General features: G+C 33.1%; 2 protein-coding genes across 2 annotated transcripts in view; both read left to right on the forward strand.

Annotated features, from left to right (window-relative positions):
- Positions 1 to 19,582, forward strand: part of LOC133189888 (S-phase kinase-associated protein 1) — a 50,372-nt gene that overhangs the window by 28,015 nt on the left and 2,775 nt on the right. The gene's annotated exons all lie outside the window — the stretch shown is intronic.
- LOC133189885 (2-hydroxyacyl-CoA lyase 1-like) lies at positions 451 to 14,888 on the forward strand. Its single transcript, XM_061325292.1, has 17 exons — positions 451 to 532; positions 3,508 to 3,612; positions 3,916 to 4,037; positions 4,832 to 4,904; positions 5,339 to 5,416; positions 5,713 to 5,807; positions 6,580 to 6,692; positions 7,046 to 7,181; positions 7,502 to 7,607; positions 10,509 to 10,592; positions 10,831 to 10,938; positions 11,061 to 11,114; positions 12,190 to 12,290; positions 12,401 to 12,559; positions 12,790 to 12,894; positions 13,198 to 13,384; positions 14,246 to 14,888. The coding sequence occupies exons 1-17, from the start codon at positions 476 to 478 to the stop codon at positions 14,276 to 14,278; spliced, it is 1,716 nt and encodes a 571-aa protein (XP_061181276.1). The 5' UTR covers positions 451 to 475; the 3' UTR covers positions 14,279 to 14,888.

The following is a 19,582-nucleotide window of genomic DNA, read 5'->3' on the forward strand; positions in this document are numbered from 1 at the left end:
CTATATATCGGCAAAATTATTGGGGGGTGGGGGTGGGGGCACAGGCCCAGTCCCCCCCCCCCCCCGTTCCTACAGCCATGAAAACTATATAAACTTTAAAATGAAATACTTCAATTTTGTATTCAATGATATGCAAAAGTTATTACAAATAGAAAAAAGATTAATTCGTATTTTAAAATACAATATTAGAAATGAATAATTAATATTATCCATTTGTAATTTCATAATTCTTATCATTTTAAATTAGTAACAAATTGGGAATACGATAATATATGTTTAATGTTCCATTTGGGTCCATTTGGGTTCCATTTGGGTCCATTTGTGTCCATTTGGGTCCATTTGAGTTCCATTTGGGTCCATTTGGGTAAATCGACGCACCCCTCGGAGCTTCTCGTACTTGTATGGAGCGAAGGGGAGTCAGCCGAGAATTGCCGATTGTCTATAAAAGAGTTCCACAAATTGACCACATGATTTCATGATGGCAGACGAAATCGAAGGTGCGAATGTTTTGGCCCAGGCATTAAAAGCTCAGGTAAATATGCTTGCATGCAATAAAATTCTAAGTCATAAAAACATTTTATTTTTTAATGTACAAAGTAATAATTATGGTTGCTTATTTCTTTCTTATTTCTTTCTGCTTGCCTTTCTAAATCGTTCTTCTTTTTGAACCATTTATAAACGTCGTCCTACTTGCTGAACTAATATCTTTTCTTCTTTTTTTTAATACCTACATAGTCATTTTGACAGAAGTATCACCTACTTTTTAAACAATTTTTCATACATGTGACAGAGTTGAACACTCACAACTGGAGATTTGAAATTTATTTTTCAGCTGGAGTTTGGGTCTCAAAACTGGAGATTTCTTATCGACATTTTTTCAAATCGCAAAAGACTATCTTACCCCTTAAATTTAGGTAAAATTAACTTTAAAAATCTCTCTGTCATCAGTATCCAAAATAAAAAAAAAATGGTCTGGAAAATTGAAGAACTTCATCATCACAGTTTTATTACAGTAAATTAAAAATATTATTTATAAAATTGTTGTATGGATTAAAAAGTATATGACAAAGTTTTTATAATAAAGTGAAGTGAAATTAATCAAAATAAAGAAGCTCATTTAAATTCAGAAATAACAGCATTAAAAAATGATTAAATTTGATATTGATATATCAACTTGTTGGACATAATAGTAAAGTAAAACATAGGTTTTATATACCAAATTATATGTCAGTAATTTGTTTTTAAATAAAAATTTTAACTTGTCAAAAATGCATAGATATATAAATTAAAATTACTCTCTTAAAATTTTTAAAAACAGAATCATTCATATTTTTGGCAAGAGTTTTAACAACACCCTGTAGTTTGATCTATTTTTAACTAGAATTTACTAGTAACGGTATTTTTCAATGACTACTGCGCCAGTATTCAAAGATGATATAAGAGAATTTTAGCAACTAATTACAGTTCTGCATTCAGTAATAAAGTAATAAACATCGGTGGTCATTTACCAAGTGTTATAGCCGCTTATTTATATGACCTTCAAGTAGATGCCTACGAGGCCTACTGCTGTCAAAATTTATTGCACTGGTGTTGCTATCTCAGTTTCTTTTCACACTGAGTAATTATATGAAACATGATAACAATTTAGTCAAAAAAATAATTAATATGAAGATTTTCAAAACACGGAAGATTTAAAAAATAATCGGGAGTGGCGGAAGGGGGGGTTAAAAATTGGTAGCACTGGTTCTCTGCCCTTGATTCCAGTCGCTGCCGCTAGGAATTACAAGGCCGCTTGCACCCGTTAACCAATGTCAGGGTACCAGTCTAAAAAATTGGGAGATTTTGACTCCCGCCGGAAGAATCACACGTATGATTTTTTGTAGCACTTAACATACAAAGAGCTTATGAGGTGGTCTGTCATCTTTCTGTCTGTAAACAATTAAGAACAATAAAGAAACTGATTTTAACATCAAAGTTCCAGATTAAAGATTCAAAATTTGTGAAAGAGAGTTTAATATTTACCATCTAAGTTCCAGATTAAAGATTTTAAAATTTGTGAAAGAAAATTTAATATTTAAGTAAAGCATAAATGTAGGTAATCAAAGATTATGAAGCTCACCTTAATGAATACTATCTATAAGTGAAAGCATGCACAGTCTCACATCAAATGAATGTTATGGTAGTGTGTATATCCAGATGCAACATCCATGCAAGTTTGGTCTATTTAGGATTTATTATATAGTTCCTGGGAAGAGATCTGATCCAAAAACTTTAACTTTACTAATCAAATTGAAAATGTAGGTCAGATCATCTAGGTAAGTCAGATGCTGCATCCAAAGCTTGCATGGTACTGGTAGTGTGCATCTCTGGATGCATCATTCATGCAAGTTTGGTCCAAGTAGGCTTCATATTATTGTTACTTGGAAAGACCCTGTTCTAAAAACTTTAATTTATTCACTGATCTGGAAAAAAGGGAAGATGCAGCCTTGTAGTAGCTAAAACATTCCTGGATGCATCGTCCATTCAATTTCAGTCACTGTAGGGCTTAAAGTAACTTATGAATGGCCCTGCTTCTAAAACTTTAAACTGTTTATTCATCCAGAAAATGTAGATTAGATCCTGCATCAGAAGCTACTCTCAGTCTGGTACTGTGCATTCCTAGATGTATCATCTATAAGATGCAAGTTTTGTCGTCATAAGGTTTTTAGTTACTTGAGATTGGACCTATTCCAAAAACTTCATCATCCAGAAAATTTTGGTCAAATCCAGCATCTGAAGCAAGTCCCATGATGATTCATTCTTGCAAGTTTTGTCTCCAGAGAGCTTATATTAACCCGGGAGACCTGCTCCAGAATATGTAACCTGGTCACTCATCTGGAAAACATAGATAAAATCCAGTATCTGAAACAATTTGGTATTATGTATCCCTAGATGCATTATCCATGCAAGTTTGGTCACCATAAGGCTAATAGTTACATGGGAATAGACTTCCTCCAAAATTTTAATCTGTTCAATCATCTTGAAAATGTAGCTCATATCCAGCATCCAAAGTAAATCTGGTAGTGCATGTATATCCATAGATGCATCATCCATCCAAGATTAGTCACCATATGACTTATAGTTACATGGGAGTGGACTTGCTCCAAAAGCTGTCATTTATCTGGAAAGTGTAGGTCAGATCCAACATCTGAAACATGTCTTGTAGTATGCATCCCTAGATGCACTATCCTTGCAAGTTTGGTCACCAAAGGACTTGCAGTTACTTGGGAGCGGACTTACTCCAAAAACTTTAAGGTGGTCACTCATCTGTAAAGTGTAGGTCGGATCCATAGTTACTTGAGTGTTGGGAGTGGACTTGCTCCTAAAACTTAACAAGGATGCCAATACTGATGCAGGGGGTATAGCAGGAGCTCATTTCCACTTTGTCAAGGTGAGCTAAAAATCTAATATAAAACAGTATATATATATTGATTAATGAATGACTAAATACCTAATTACTTATTATAGGGTGTAGAGTATATGTTCGGCATTGTTGGTATTCCAGTGATTGAGGTGGCATATGCTGCACAAGCTCATGGCATCAAATACATCGGAATGCGAAATGAACAGGCTGTATGTAAAAATGAAGGAATAGTACATTTAAACTTATTTTCTGATTCCTTCTCAATTGTATTTTTAATGATAAAGGAATATTTTTTACTGCTCTTTGGTAGTATTATTATTATGCTAATATTTTTTCTTGTTCTGGGTTCCAAAAATTTTCAGACTAAATCAAAAGCGTTGGCAAGTTGCGGTAAAAATGAAGTGAATACTGATTTAAAATTATTTAAGAAATAATCAACTGTAGATTGCTAATGTTTGAAATTCATTTGACCTGTCTTGATAAAATGTGTTGTTTTTTGAATTCCACACAAGGCCTCCTATGCTGCCTCAGCCATTGGTTATATGACAGGAAGGCCAGCTGTCTGCCTTGTTGTCTCAGGCCCAGGACTTATCCATGCCTTGGCAGGGATGGCTAATGCACAGGTCAATTGCTGGTAATGCTTTTCTTCTGGAATATGTAAAAATGTGCACCAGTCATGAAATTAATAAGTGTATAATATTAATTCTAATTGATTTATGGATATGGATGATTCTGTCATAGCAAAATAGCTTGCTTGCGGGGTTGCAAATTACTCCAGCATGCTAGAGGTTCATGACGAGATAGTCTTTTGACTTGGCGCTGCATAATAAGGAGCATAGGGATGTTAACAGAGGCTCTTACTTGTAGGAGTAGGTTGCAAATAACCACTCGTTCACTTGCAAATGTGATTGATTTTGTCTGTTGACAACCAACTCTTGAGAACCTTATTGTCCACAGGGAGAGTAAGAATTCTAAGGGAACTTTTCTGAAACCTGACTGCTTTTATTCTGCTATCAAATGCACTTTAGTTTCACTGTTTCCTACCTAGAAAACGATTTCTAAACCCTGAATCATTTGAAAATTATGACTAGGTGAGGTTTTAAAGTTACAGAAAACAAGTGGTGTTGAAATCCGCAGGAAAATAAAAGACTGTATACAGCAGAGAAAACTTCTCAGAGATTATGATGCAAAAAAGATTGGGAAATTTTTAAACCATGTGGATAGAAAAAATTGGGCCCCAAAATATCAATCTGGGCTCGTAAAACTTGTGAAGTTGGGGGCCCACGTGGGCCCTAAGGACTTAAATGTTATTTGCAACCCTGGCATGCCGCATACATACACGTAAATTTAACAATCCATCCTATAACCAGTGGAAATATTAATGAACAGAGAGATATGAATTGAACAGACATAACCATTTTTTTAAAGGCCAATGATTGTAGTAGGGGGTAGCAGTGAACTTCATCAGGAGAGTATGGGAGCTTTTCAGGAGTATCCACAGGTAAATTTCCAATTATAAAGTACTGTAAAAGCAGAAATATAATATTTGTTGGGAATTAAATTTTGTTAATTTCATTGTAAACAATTATCAACAAATTTATTTTATATAACTATATAGTGAATAGGGTTACTTTTGAAACAATGGAATTTAATGCCCACGAAACTTTTTAGATCACAAATCAACAAAATTTTATCCTTATAAAAATTTGAGCTTCTACGGTACAATAAATTTGCGAGACCATTATCATTGCATGCTGATGAAAATATGGACATATCTGAAAGGACTTTTCACTACTCATTAAAATCTAAGGATTCATAGTTGTATCTCTTTTTTACATTTCCAAGAAATACATACACTGTATTATTTAAACCGTATAACAAGTTGTTAAACATATAAATGTGCTCTATAAATATTAAAATGGTTATGATTTTTAGGTTGAATTATGCAGACCTTACTGCAAGTACACTGCACGTCCAAGTAAAGTGGAGAGAATTCCATTCTACATTGAAAAGGTAAGAAATTTCTTTACTGAAATGTTACTTTCCAAATATGAAAATTAAAGTTTATTTCAGCAATTAGCGCATACAGCTTTTAGGTCAAAGTTATTTTCATGTTTCTGCTTTTCTTATTACTAATTAAATTATAAATGTTTTATTGATAAATTCACTGCAATCATATCAATTTTCTGTTTTTTAATCCTTCAGAAAAAACAGTGTAATGAAATTGTTTTTGTAATAAATACTGAATTTATATTGCAGTTTTTTCCTGTAGAATATGATTTTATTGCGTGCAATTCTCACCATTTCAGGCAGTTCGTCACAGTATTTACGGAAGGCCTGGTGTGAGTTACATTGACCTGGCTGGAAATATGGTTACGCAGAAAGTCAGAGTAGCGGATCTCAGGTTCTTGTGAATTTTCATTTATCAATTGGAAAAAACATAAACTGAAATATGTATTCCCTAATATAAATAAAGTTTGGCAAATGTATGAAACTGTGGCAGGCAAGAATATTGAAAATCCGTTAAGTTAGAAAATCATGAGGGTAGATTATTTGCCAATCTTTACTTCAAACAATTTTTTATTTAGAAAAATCTGATTGGATTGGGCAGTAGGCAATGCCTGTAAATACCCTCTCCATACTTTGCTAGCCCAGTGTTTTTAAACTGCCCTTTTCCTACCCTAAAAAGAGGAGAGCATGTCAGAAACATTTGGCAAGCACAAATGCAGTTACACGTATGTGTGATGTATTGAGCTTCCTTGTTAATACACTGTATACACCTCAAAGTAGGACAAATCTACCTGGAAATATTGTTTTTGAGTGTAAAGTAAGAATATTATAATCTTTTTATTGAGAACACACAGTAGATAAACTACATGTACATCATGTACCTGTAGGTATAATTATAGTTTCCAAAATCCTTCTACTAGCTAATACTAAGATTATGAAATTCACGTCTAACAGACAAATTAATTATTCCTGAGTTTTAGGTAAAAAATTGATTTTTTTAATAGATAATGTGATATCTTATCAACTCTTATGGGCCATGAGCTTTGTTTCAGCAGTCTTTGTGCATATTTAATGTTTACTGATACACTCAATGATGTACATGTGCATGAATATCACAAATTATGAATAAAAATTGAAATATTCTTCATTCATCTTCCTTTTTTCAGTCCAAATATTAAGTGTTTAGATCCTCCAAAGACCCAGGCAGATCCAGACAAAATAAAAGAGGCCCTAGATGTCATTCATTATGCTGAGAAACCACTTGTTATAGTGGGGAAAGGTATGAATATTTTCAAAAATAACATTACCAGGTAATTCAACAACATGTACAGTGTATTTACAAACCCCAATGTGAAAAAATTATTTTTTAAACACTTGAATCAATCACAAATCTACATTTCTATAACATATCATAAATCTGTTTAAAATTATCTCTTAATTGTATGCTAGTACCAGGTAAAGCATAGTATATGTTATTCTGTTATTTTTAAATGCTTTAAGCTTTGAGTTAAAGTTTTCCTCAAATGAGTTTTAAGTTAAAGACAACCACCAATTTTTGATATGCTATTTAGCCAGATTTTGAGCAGGATGAGACAGGTTCAATATTTATATAGAAGTAAAACTTTTATTTAGGTGCTGCATATGCTAAAGCAGAAAAATCTGTCAAGCAGTTTATAGAATCCATCCGACTTCCATTTCTACCGACCCCAATGGGAAAAGGTGTATTACCTGATGACCATGAACTTTGTGTGGCTCCTGCAAGGTCAAAGTAAGTTCTGCATGATACATGTATAATGAATCATTTCCCAGGGATGCGTTAAGTGCCAGTCAAGGCCCATAAACTTCTTACTGAATGTAAATTAATTTTATATTTAAAATGTTTCATCGTGGAACAGTATCCAAAACAGTAAAACATGGTTACAGCAAACACACTTACGGTATAATGAATTTATGCTTACAACATGGATTTTTATTCCCTGTAGTAAAAAAAACATATTATGAACTTAATGGAGTGATAACAAATCAAAATTGTTTGTCCTTGGTACTGTGCTATAAGTGAATTTGACTGTTTGTATTTTCGATCCACAGAGCGCTACAGGAAGCTGATGTCATCCTTCTTTTAGGAGCAAGATTAAATTGGATTCTCCACTTTGGTTTGCCACCGAGATTTAATCCAAAGGTCAAGGTCATACAGGTAATTCCTTCTTATCAATTGAATTAACTTTCTGACAAAAAGAAAGAGCATTCAAGTCTGATAGGAGAAGTGAAGATTTTTATTTAATTTCAGTTCATTTACAAGTTTCAGTTACATTGGCATAGATCATGGTAATTAACAAAATTTATATTTAGAAATTCCTTGCAAAACTGAAATTAGTGTTCTAATTGCAAAATACTATATACAGTAAAACTTGTGTAGTATGTACACAGATACATGTATACCATATTTACAGATATGGCAAAGTTTTTTGGGATCCCCTGGCAAATTTGTCAACAATTCCTTGAAAAATTTTATTGTTATAACAAACTCGGATATAATGAATTTAGGGATATAGTGAACTGATTTTATACATATTGCGAAATCACTTTGTATACTTTAACGAATTTGTTATACAGATATTATGAATTATGAATATAGTAAAGTAAATTCACAGGTTTTTACTGTATTTGGTTTATTAGTAACACTGCACTTCCCAGTATTATGTCTCCCCTTCCAGGGGAGACATATTGTTTTTGTCGATTTTCTTCTTCTTCTTCTTCTTCATCCAAATTTTGTCCAGGCCGTAACTTTAATACCCTTTGACATTAAGACTTCAAACTTGGAACATAGATAGATGACATTGAGAAGGAGTGCACACCACCAACATTTTTGACCTTGACCTATTTATAAGGTCAAGGTCAATCTTTTACATCAAAATAGAGTTCAGCCCATAACTTAAGATCCCTTTGATATTAGGACTTCAAACTTGTAACATAGGAAGAAGACCTTGAGACAAAATGCACTGCATTAGAATTTTGACCTTGACCCCTTTCTGCCTTCAAGGTCAAATAGGGAAAAAACACGATCTGACCATAACTTGAGAACCTTTTGACATTAAGACTTCAAGTTTGGAACATGCAGAGGTGGTATAAAGGAGGGATGCATGCCACCAAAATTTTTGACCTTGATTCAATTATTATAAGGTCAAGGTCAATCTTTTACATCAAAATAGAGTCCAAGCCATAGCTTGAGTACCCTTTGATATTAGGACGTCAAACTTGTAACAGAGAAAGAAGACATTGATACAAGATGCAACACACCAAAAGTTTTGACCTTGACCTCTTTTCTTTCTCAGGTCAAATAGGGAAAAAACTTCATTAGACCATTACTTAAGAATCCTTTGTTATAAAGACTTCAGACATGGAACATGCAGAAGTGGTACGAAGGAGGGATGCATGCCACCAAAATTTTTGACCTTGATCCAATTATTATAATGTCAAGGTCAATCTTTTATATCAAAATAGAGTCCAGGCCTTAGCTTGAGTATCCTTTGATATTAGGACTTCAAACTTGTAACATAGAAAGAAAACATTGTTACAAGATGCAACACTTCAAAATTTTGACCTTGACCCCTTTCTTCAAGGTCAAATAGAGAAAACATGACTAGACCATAAATTGAGAACCCTGACATTAAAACTTCAAACTTGGAACATGGAGAGGTGGTATAGAGGAAGGGTGAATGGCAACATTTTTTTCACCTTGACCTATAAATAAAGTCAAGGTCAATCATTAACATGAAAATATAGTCTAGGTCATAATTGAGAACTTTTTGACATTAGGATTTCAAACTTGGAACAAGGAAAGACAACATCGAGACTAAATGCACTGCATCAAAATATTTGACCTTGACCACTTTCTTCAAGGTCAAATTAAGAAAAACACAACCAGACCATTACTTGAGATCCGTTTGACATGAAGACTTGAAATTTTGTACACAGAATTTGAGTTGAGATGCACTGCATTATTATTTTTGACCCTGATCATGTATTTGCACTCGTTAATGTTGGTAAAGAAGGGGAGACATGGTTTTTTTTGTTAAAAAAACAATACCCACTAGTTTCCTTAGTATAATTCATAATCCTTTAAATATTACTGAAACTGAAAGAGAAAAAAATACAAAGAGCATCAACATCCTCGCTAAAAGTACATTAGTGGAATTACTGGGACTTGCATGTAACATGAAGATTTATAGGACATTGTAGATATTGAGTTTTTAAAGGTGCTTAGACACAGATTTGAAGTTAATATTTACTCAAATTTTCTGTATAACTTCATGACTTGTATGTTGCTATAGCATTTCATACGAAAATTTGATAAAAATCTTATTTTATCTGGAAGTTATTGAAACTTCAAATTTCTGGACGCATTTGATAGACACATCCTTGCACTTTCTCAATTTTTAACTTTATCCTTATTACTTTAGAAAAGTAGCAATTTTGTTGTTTATTAATGAAAATTATTAAAACTATAATGCAGAAATTTCAGAGTAGAAATGTAGAAAGCAAAACCCTCTCACCAGTATTGTCAGTCCGTGCTCAGTGGTGTGTGCAGAGTTTAACAATTGAACACACTCAGTGAAGCATAAACATTAACAACAACAGGGCTCGTGCCCTGTTTACAAAAACAGTTTACGTTTTAAGGGTGTATTCAATATGTTAAACTCTGTACACAACTACACAACACTGAGCACGGGCTGACAATACTTAAGTGAGTGGGTTTTGCTTTCGCACATTTTTACTCTGAATTTTCTGGATTATAGATGTAATATTATTCATGAATACACAACAAAATTTCTACTTTTCTTAAGTATTAAGGATAAAGTTAAAAATTGTGAAAGTGCAAGGATGTGTTAATCAAACGCCTCCAGAAATTCGTAGTTTCAATAATTTCCAGATTAAATAAGTTTTTAATTTTATTTTCATGTGAAATGCTATAGCAAAATATAAGTTGTGATATTATACAGAAAATATGAGAAAATATAAACTTCAAATCTGTGTCTATGCACCTTTAATACAGAAGTAAAAGGGAGTTCATTATGAGATTATTTCTTGTTTTAAGGTGGATATTTGTGCTGAAGAGATGAGTAATAATGTACAGAATGCTGTATCTCTAGTAGGAGATTTAGATGCTGTCATGATACAGGTATTATTGGATTTATAGACTTTTAATTTAAATCTACGAATTTGAAAGAATTAAAAATTTGCTATGTTTGTACATGTATGCAAAACTTTTTCAGCAGGCTTCCTATAAGATTATTTTAATTAAATTAAGAAAAGGAGTATTTAAGAAAGTCTATGGATTATTTTAGTTTGATAATTTTAATGTCTTTTCTTAATTCCAAAAGGTAATACATTTATTGGATAGTCACACTATCTTTCAGATGAATGAACAACTGAGCAAAATTCCAGGTCAGTTTTATTTCAATCCAAAATCTCCATGGTGGAAAACTCTCAATAGCAAAGTGCAACAGAATCAAAAGGCTGTGCAAGTAACTAACCATTGGCAATCTAGTTAATTACACTGTTTATGTGTGTAAATCAATGATTTATTACCAAAAGTATTACATGAGAAGAGTTATTTTTTATTTTATTTTGTTTATACTTTTTGCAGGCAATGATGGATGACAAAAGTGAACCCCTTAACTACTATGCAGCATATAGTGAGGTATTATATTCTGAAAAAATTACATTACTTCCCTAAATTAAAGAGAAGCACTGAAATTCATTTAAATAAGGTCCCACTCTGCAGGTGCCCTAAAGTGACCAGTCTGTTTGTTCATCCGTATGTCCATTTATGTGTCCGTTCATCCATCTGTTCAATATCATTTGTCTGGAATATATTTTTTCTCTCCCCTTGGCCCAGCCCGGCTCAAACCTCACCAACAAAATGTCCATGGATAAAGGGTATTCAGTGACCAAATGTCACTAGGTCAAAGGTCAAGGTGAAAAAAAAACACCTCTGTGTAAAATCCTTGTAGGGAGCATATTTTCTTTCCCCTTGGTCTCCAATCCAAACAATATCCTCAGAGTACTTATAGGTTATGAGTGTGCAATGAACTTGAACCAATTCCTAGAACAAAAATGATGGTAAAAAAGCAAATCTGTGTAAAATTCCATTTATGGAATATATTTTCTCACTCCTTGGCCTTATCTGGCTCATATTTCACTCATAGAGTGTTCATAATGAAGAATATGGAGTGACCATGAAACAAGTAATAAGGTCAGATTTCAAGGTCATAGCAGGTCTCTTTCCCCTTGGCCTCATCTGGCTCATACCTCACCCAAAGTGTGCCCTTTTGGTAAAGATGTACAGTAGAATAATTTTAATTAGTGGGGGATCAATGTTGGTAGGCAACAAAAATTTTACTTGTTTGTGGGGACATAATTTTGTGGGTAACTCAGTTACATGATATAATATTCTAATAAGTTGACAAAGCTATCTCTGATGGGGATTGAAATCTACAAACATTGATCCCCCATGGACAACAATAATGCCACGAAAGTCAAAGGTCAAGGTCAAACTCAAAATACAGTCTTTTACAAGCTTCTTTTATCTTAAAATTATTACTAAAAGCCCTTTTAGGTGTAGCCTTCTCAATAATGTCTAATTTTATTTAATTTAAGTATATTGCAATTCAGTTCAGAATATCTAGTTAATATTATCTTATTAACATGTGTATATGTAGTTTACCAATAATGTATTGAACATTATATTTGCTGAAATAACGAATATTTTGTAGATACAAAAGTTTCTTCCCAAGGACTGTATAATTGTCAGTGAAGGAGCCAACACTATGGACATTAGCAGGACCATGGTACCAAACCACCTTCCTAGACACAGGTCAGACATAAATGAAACATACTCTATATAATTTTCAGTATTAAAGCATGTATTACTGAACAAGGAACTCTTGATACATTTGACTATCTGATTATTACCATGTTTAACAGATTAGATGCTGGTACATTTGGGACAATGGGAGTGGGTTTGGGATTTGCTGTGGCTGCTGGGATCTGGTGCAGGGATCATGCTCCAGAAAAAAGAGTCTTTTCCATTCAAGGAGATAGTGCATTCGGATTTTCTGGAATGGAAATTGAAACAATATGCAGGTAAATTTTTTATGATTGCTGTAGAAGGGTCTGGCAGTTGTTTTCAAAATAACAGGAGTAAAATGATTACATGATGTATATAAAATTCAACTTCCCTGTTTGTAAATTATTTATGAATTTATGAATTCTTTGTGTATAATTCAGTTGTAATACTTATATTTTATTGAGAAAAGTAAAAGTTTATTAAAGAAAACATTCAATGTCTTATATAAGATTATTGAAACAATTAGGTACAAGCTGCCAGTAACTCTGATGATAATAAACAATGGTGGAATTTATGCTGGTGTGCCAGAAGATGTGTGGAAATCTATGCAGGCTGAGGATCTCACACTTATGTAAGCAAGTGTGTCTTCTAAGAGCAACTTTTCTTTTACTCTGTTATAATTTGAAAGCAGTAAAGCTACAGTCTAATGAGAGGCATCTGGTTTCCATTGTAATTTGTTTGATTGATGGAAATTGTTGGTTCATTGATTTACACTGATATTGTATGAATCTGTATATTTGATTTTTGTGGAAGAATTCAATTATGCCAACATCGTTAAGCTCTGGTATTAGTCACAAAGTGCTACATATTTTTGTAGTTAGGAAATAAAGAAGTTCTTGCATTCAAAACAAAATAAGAAAGCTGCTTATTACAGGTCTCCCCCTACAGCTCTGATGGCAGCAGCTAGGTATGAGAAGATGATTGAGGCCTTCGGAGGTCGAGGTTACTGTGCGAGAACAACAGATGAAATCAACAAGTATCTTGCAGAGGTCACAAAGGACCCAGAGAGGGTGGCGCTCCTCAACATCCTCATCAGTCCTATGTCCACGAGAAAAACTCAGGTGAGCTAAACAGTATCCTCTACTAGAAAAACTCAGGTGAGCTAAATAGTATCCTCTACTAGAGAAACTCAGGTGAGCTAAACATCATCCTTTGTTTATTAGTAAAAATTCAGGTGAGTAGCATCCTGTGTCTTCTAGAAAAACTCAGGTGAGCTAAACAGCTTTCAGTGAAAGTTGAATATAATTGATAATGAATAATTGAATTGTTGTTTAATAATATTGTTATTCAAATTGAAAATGCTGAAGATGAGAAATATTACAATAGTGTGTCTCTAAACTGTGATGAGACAATTGTAGTTCAAATGTAAAATAATTTTCAAATAATAAATGCATGATTTTTCATTCCGTGCATCATTAAACATGTACATAAACATTCAAGTGTATATGACAAAGAAAACTTTTTTGCCTACTCATAGATGATGGAAATCTGTTCTTGGCATCCCTGTTTTTCAAGATTGTATCAATTTTTACCTCAAATTGGATAAAAGATGTTATCTCTGATAAGTCTTTTTTGTATACCTGCAAATTTAGAAAGGGGTAGGGGTACTGTAAACAGCTTGTCCTGCCTTTTTTTCTCTCCAGAAATTTTTCTCTGAAATATTTAAGGAATACATGTACTTTTTCCAACTTTTAAAACTCCTACATGCCATCTTACTCTGTGACATTTAAATTGTTGTATCAAAGTTTGAAAAAGCTATGGTTGTTAATAATATATGAATTCAATGTACTAATTTTCCTGACATTTCATTGTTCAGAGATAATCTCTAAAAGTTTTCAATTTGTGTAAAAATCTCCTTTGTTTTTGCCAAAATCCACATCAATTTTTCATGTCATCAATTCTTTCTGTTTGTTTCTGTGTAGGATTTTGACTGGTTAACCAAGTCAAAAATGTGAGGAGGAAAAAATATCAGCTTTATCAAGATGATTGGACAATCAAGTACAGTACTAGATGAGAGATTTTTTACAGGAATTCTATGCATTTCACAAATCCTTCTTCAAGTGGATCACTGGAAATATTTTTAAATTAATCATGAGCTCAAATTGTCTGTGATCACTTTATTTAGAAGGGAAAAAGTTATTGTTCTACTTAATTTGAAAATTAAATACATATAGCTGTGCTTCATCAGCATCACATGTAGAAGTCAAATGTTTATAGAAAGTACCCAAAGACATCTGATGAAATGTTTTTTGAAATTACAGTAAATGTTTCTTTGATCAGAAAAATTTATTCTTCCACTGTGACAAGAACTGCAATTGGTGCTTCTTCAATTATTCCATTGCTGTACAAGACTTGCAATGGTGACTATGTTTTTAGTGACAAGACAAATTTTTATGGGTCGGATCATAAATACAAATATGATTTTCAGTTTGATCTCTGTTATTGTTTTATATATTATTGTTAAACTGTGATAATATTTTAATATGTGATTAAGATTTTGTTTTCTTTTTATCACAATTGTTAAAATAAGACTCTGATTTAAGAAATATAAAGTATCACTTGTCATATTAGATTTGTTTTGTGGCTAAGGGGCAACAATAGAGGTTCAATGTTGTCCATTTAATCAGTATGTAAGAAAATTATGAATCTTTATATTGAAACAACTGGCTACAGTTTGTCAAGATATCTCTGATGAGGCTGTAGCTGTATACTGAAGATGGACTACAAAATAGTATGCACATTCAATTCAGCATACAGACTATTCTCTGAAATCATGGTGTCTGAGATATCTATGTTTGAGATAGCAAAGTTCAACTGTACTAATATTTTGGTTCAGGCTTGTAACACACCTGTCATAAGCAAACTTTGTGCCTTTGTTTCTCCATTACAAAACTATAGCTGAATAAGGAGCAGGATGGACAGAAAACCTGTTGGACAGACATACTGGTACATACATGTACAAGACATTCTGGGTAACACACTCCTGTAAAATCCATCAAACTAAAGTCCTCTGTTTGCAGAAGCTATAAATCTGGCATTCTATGGTCAATATTGCCCCCGCAACTTGATCTCATAATAATAATAATTAAACTGCATATTAACACTTTAAAAAAAATCATTTTTTTTCAATATTTGTGTCTAAAGACACTGGGCTGGTTAAAAACAAAGAAATATTCATTTTATTTGTACAAAATACTTTACTCATGTACATGTATGTAGATGGTGAAGGCTTTAATTTATGTAAAGTGATTGTACAATATACTACACATCTAATAATTAAAAGAATTGGACATTCACGTACCGGTATCTATTCAGTAACTAAAACAAGGAAAACTTTTAAGAATTTTATGACTCATTGATACTTTTACTCAGATCAAGAATCACAAAGTTTAACAAAGAGGTCATATCAATAAACTTCTGAAAAAATACTGTTACTAGCATCTAAATTGGACAGTTGCAAATAGGTAAAACTGACAAAATTTAATGTTCAAAGTCCAAATTTGACAATGTCAATCATTTATTTAAATATGCAATATACATAATAGTGTTATACATGTACAGGACCCCCCCCCCCCCTTCTAGATCCACTCTAGATCCACGCATGATGTACTTTCAATAAGCAGTTAATGTAAACTATGCCTTTATATTTGATTTATTCAACTAAATTGGCATCTTCTAAATTCAACGGTAAACTTGGCATCTTCCTTAAAATTATCCTCACAATGACAAGGTTTTGTGATTTCCTAACTCCACACAAACCCTTGACATAAGTCCTTACCTAAAAGTTGGGAGTTACACATGACGTAATGGGTAATTATAAACTAACCAATGAGAATATATTTTTCAAATTCATCATTATCAACTTGCCCAACTTCAGAGCATATCTTTTGTGATTGTAAGGATCGAGGACAATCCTCAAAAAATTAATCCCCAATGATTTATTTAAAGTAACTAGTCACAAATCCTACAATATTGACCTTTCCATTTTAAAGACGAGTCAAACCAGGAACAAATGAAATAGTAACTTTTAAATAAAGACTTATGTCAAGGGTTTGTGTGGAGTTCCGAAATCACAAAACCTTGACATTGTGAGGATGCCTTAAAATTGCTAAAAGAAATTAAATATCTACCAATTTTAAAAGTTTTCCATCTATTAAAATTTAAAAGGATACATCGTTTGGCAACAATTACCATGACTGAAATGACTAATCAAAGTAAAACCTGATAAAAACTTATATTAAGTAAAATTGTCAAAACAATAATTAAAAAAAAAAACAAGAGGCCCAAGGGCCTTGAGTCGCTCTTCTGATAAACTGTACAACCTATCACTTCTATTTAAAGTCTCTAAGTATCCTGTATATTTAGATAAACCCTTGAAATTCCAAAGGTAGGTCATCATGACCTACGTTTTAGATGAAACACTCTGAACCCAAGATGATTCTAAGCCATTTAGGACCTGAGAGTTGGTCATGGTGACCTACTTATCACTTGTCATTCTCTGAGGACCCAAGATGCATCAACTAAGTTTGATGATTCTAAGCCAATCAATACCTAAAATATTTTTAAAATTATAACCATAAAATTTCAAAAGAAGGTCACAGTGACCTACTTTTCAGATTACATACTTTGAGGACAAAAGATGCATCAACTGACAAAGTTTGATGATTCTAATCCAATAAGTACCTGATATATTTAAATAAAGCCATAAAATTTCAAAATAGGTCATAGTGACCTCCTTTTCAGTCGACTAACTCTGCAGACCCAAAATGCATCAACTGACAAAGTTTGATGATTTTAAGCCAATTAGTACCTGAAAATATTTAATTAAAGCCATAAATTTTCCAAAGTAGGTCATGGTGACCTCCGAAGACCCAAGACACATCAACTGACAAATTTTGATGATTCTAAGCCAATTAGTACCAGAAATATTTAATTAAAGCCATAAATTTTCAAAAGTAGGTCACAGTGACCTACTTTTCAGTCGACCTACTCTGAAGACCCAAGATGCATCAACTGAGAAATTTTGATGAATCTAAGCCAATTAGTACCAGAAATATTTAATTAAAGCCATAAAATTTCAATAGTAGGTCAGGTGACCTACTTCTCAGTCGACCTACTCCAAGGACCCAAGATGCATCAACTGACAAAGTTTGATAATTCTAAGCCAATTATTACCCGAAATATTTAATTATAGTCATATAAATTGAAAAGTAGGTCACAGTGACCTACTTTTCAGTAGACCTACTCCGAGGACCCAAGAAACATCAACTGACAAATTTTGATGAATCTAAGCCAATTAGTACCAGAAATATTTAATTAAAGTCATAAAATTTCAAAAGTAGGTCAGGGTGACCTACTTTTCAGTTGTCTTACTCCAAGGACCCAAGATGCATCAACTGACAAAGTTTGATGATTCTGAGCCAATTATTACCCGAAATATTTAATTATAGTCATATAAATTGAAAAAGTAGTTCACAGTGACCTACTTTTCAGTCGACCTACTTCGAGGACCCAAGAAACATCAACTGACAAATTTTGATGATTCTAAGCCAATTAGTACCTGAAATATTTAATTAAAGCCAAAAATTTTCAAAAGTAGGTCATGGTGACCTACTTTTTAGTCGACCTCTTCCAAAGACCCAAGTTGCATCAACTGACAAAGTTTGATGATTCTAAGCCAATTAGTACCTGAAATATTTAATTATAGTCATATAAATTGAAAAGTAGGTCACGGTGACCTACTTTGCAGTTGACGTTTTTTTGGAACCCAATATGCTTCAACTGACAAAGTTTTATGATCATAGGCCTTAAAATGTCCAAATTATGCCTCTAAAATGCTTTGAAATCAAATGCCTGCAAAGTTCAGAAAGTAGATCACTGTGACCTACTTTTTAATAAATATGTTTTATGGCCCCATAATGCATTATCTTACGAGATTTAATGATTCTAAACCTCTCAGTATTCGAATTAATGACCTTAATTGATTTGAAAAAGATTAGCCATTAAATTCAAAAAGTAGGTCAAGGTGACCTACTTTTTAGTCGATGTACTCCGAGGACCTAAGATACATCAACTGACAAAGTTTGATGATCATAGGCCCTAAATTGTTCAAAATATGCCTCTAAATCATTTTGAAAAAGAATGGCTGCAAAATTTAAAAAGTAGGTCACCGTGACCTACTTTTGAGTCAACATGATATGAGGTCCCTAGATGCATCAACTGACAAGATTTGATGATCCTAGTCCTTATAGTAAGCAAAATATCAACATTTTAATAAAAAGTAATTTTTGGTCAACTTTGAAGTGACCCTGAGACTATGTCCTTTGCCCCAGGGTAAGTCCCCATGCAAATTTTAATCTACAATGTATCCTCATCCTTTTGTGCAAGTTTGGTGATAATCTGCCCAGTGGTTCTTGAGAAGAAGATTTTTTAGCAATCAGTACTTTTGTTTCTATTTTCCTAATTATCGCCCCTTATTTAAGGCCTTAGTCACAACCCTAGTTTTAGTATAAACGGGAGCCCTTGGGCCAACGATACCCTGTGACATATTTGAAAATAATTGGCCAAGGGGTTCTTGAGTTATGGTCCATATTTTAAAAAGTTTATGCACACTGCAGAAGTGGCCATAGTATTAGCTCTTTGAGCCTTTGGCTCAGAAGAGCTTTAAAAAAAAAAAATGAGGCCCATGGGCCACAAAGCTCACCTGATTTACTTTAACCCTGCTCTTCTTCATCAGATTTAAAATAATTCTATATTTCCATGAGAAATCATGACCCCATATTATGACCCCAACCTAGCTCTATTGGGTCTCTGAATCCACACACCATGTGTATATACCAATGTCAATATTATTAACATGACCTTGCAGTTATGGAGAATAAATTTTTTTTATTGCATACATGCATTATGTAAAACTTGATCCCGATTTTAGGCAACTCTTCACCCAGGATACATAATTTGAAAAAAAATTAAATCCACACAACTCTGGAATGCTTACAAAGTTAAAATAGTTCCACTGTGTTTCTTGAGAAGATTTTCAAAATTTGTTTCTTATATAGTTCCATGCGAAACTTAATCCCATATTGTGCCCCACCCTACCCCCAGGTGTTTTGAGTTGAAAATTAAGAATCTTCAGTACCTCATATACACATTATGAAAATAAACATATTGTAGTTGTTCTTGTTCAGCCGCCCCCTCTCACAAAGGAATTATGAAGTTATTACGTGAAGAAATATTGTTCATATCATTTAAAAGTGTTG

This window comes from Saccostrea echinata, unplaced genomic scaffold (assembly GCF_033153115.1).
Source record: "Saccostrea echinata isolate AGI-Se365-2 ecotype Australia unplaced genomic scaffold, CSIRO_AGI_Sech_v1 ptg000020l, whole genome shotgun sequence".
Lineage (NCBI taxonomy): Eukaryota > Metazoa > Mollusca > Bivalvia > Ostreida > Ostreidae > Saccostrea > Saccostrea echinata.

Coding starts and splice junctions, on each gene's coding strand:
- LOC133189885 (XM_061325292.1), top strand. CDS start 476: ATGATGGCAGACGAAATCGAAGGTGCGAATGTTTTGGCCCAGGCATTA. Junction 6,693..7,045: donor ACTTGTTATAGTGGGGAAAG/GTATGAATATTT, acceptor ACTTTTATTTAG/GTGCTGCATATGCTAAAGCA. Junction 10,939..11,060: donor AGAATCAAAAGGCTGTGCAA/GTAACTAACCAT, acceptor TACTTTTTGCAG/GCAATGATGGATGACAAAAG.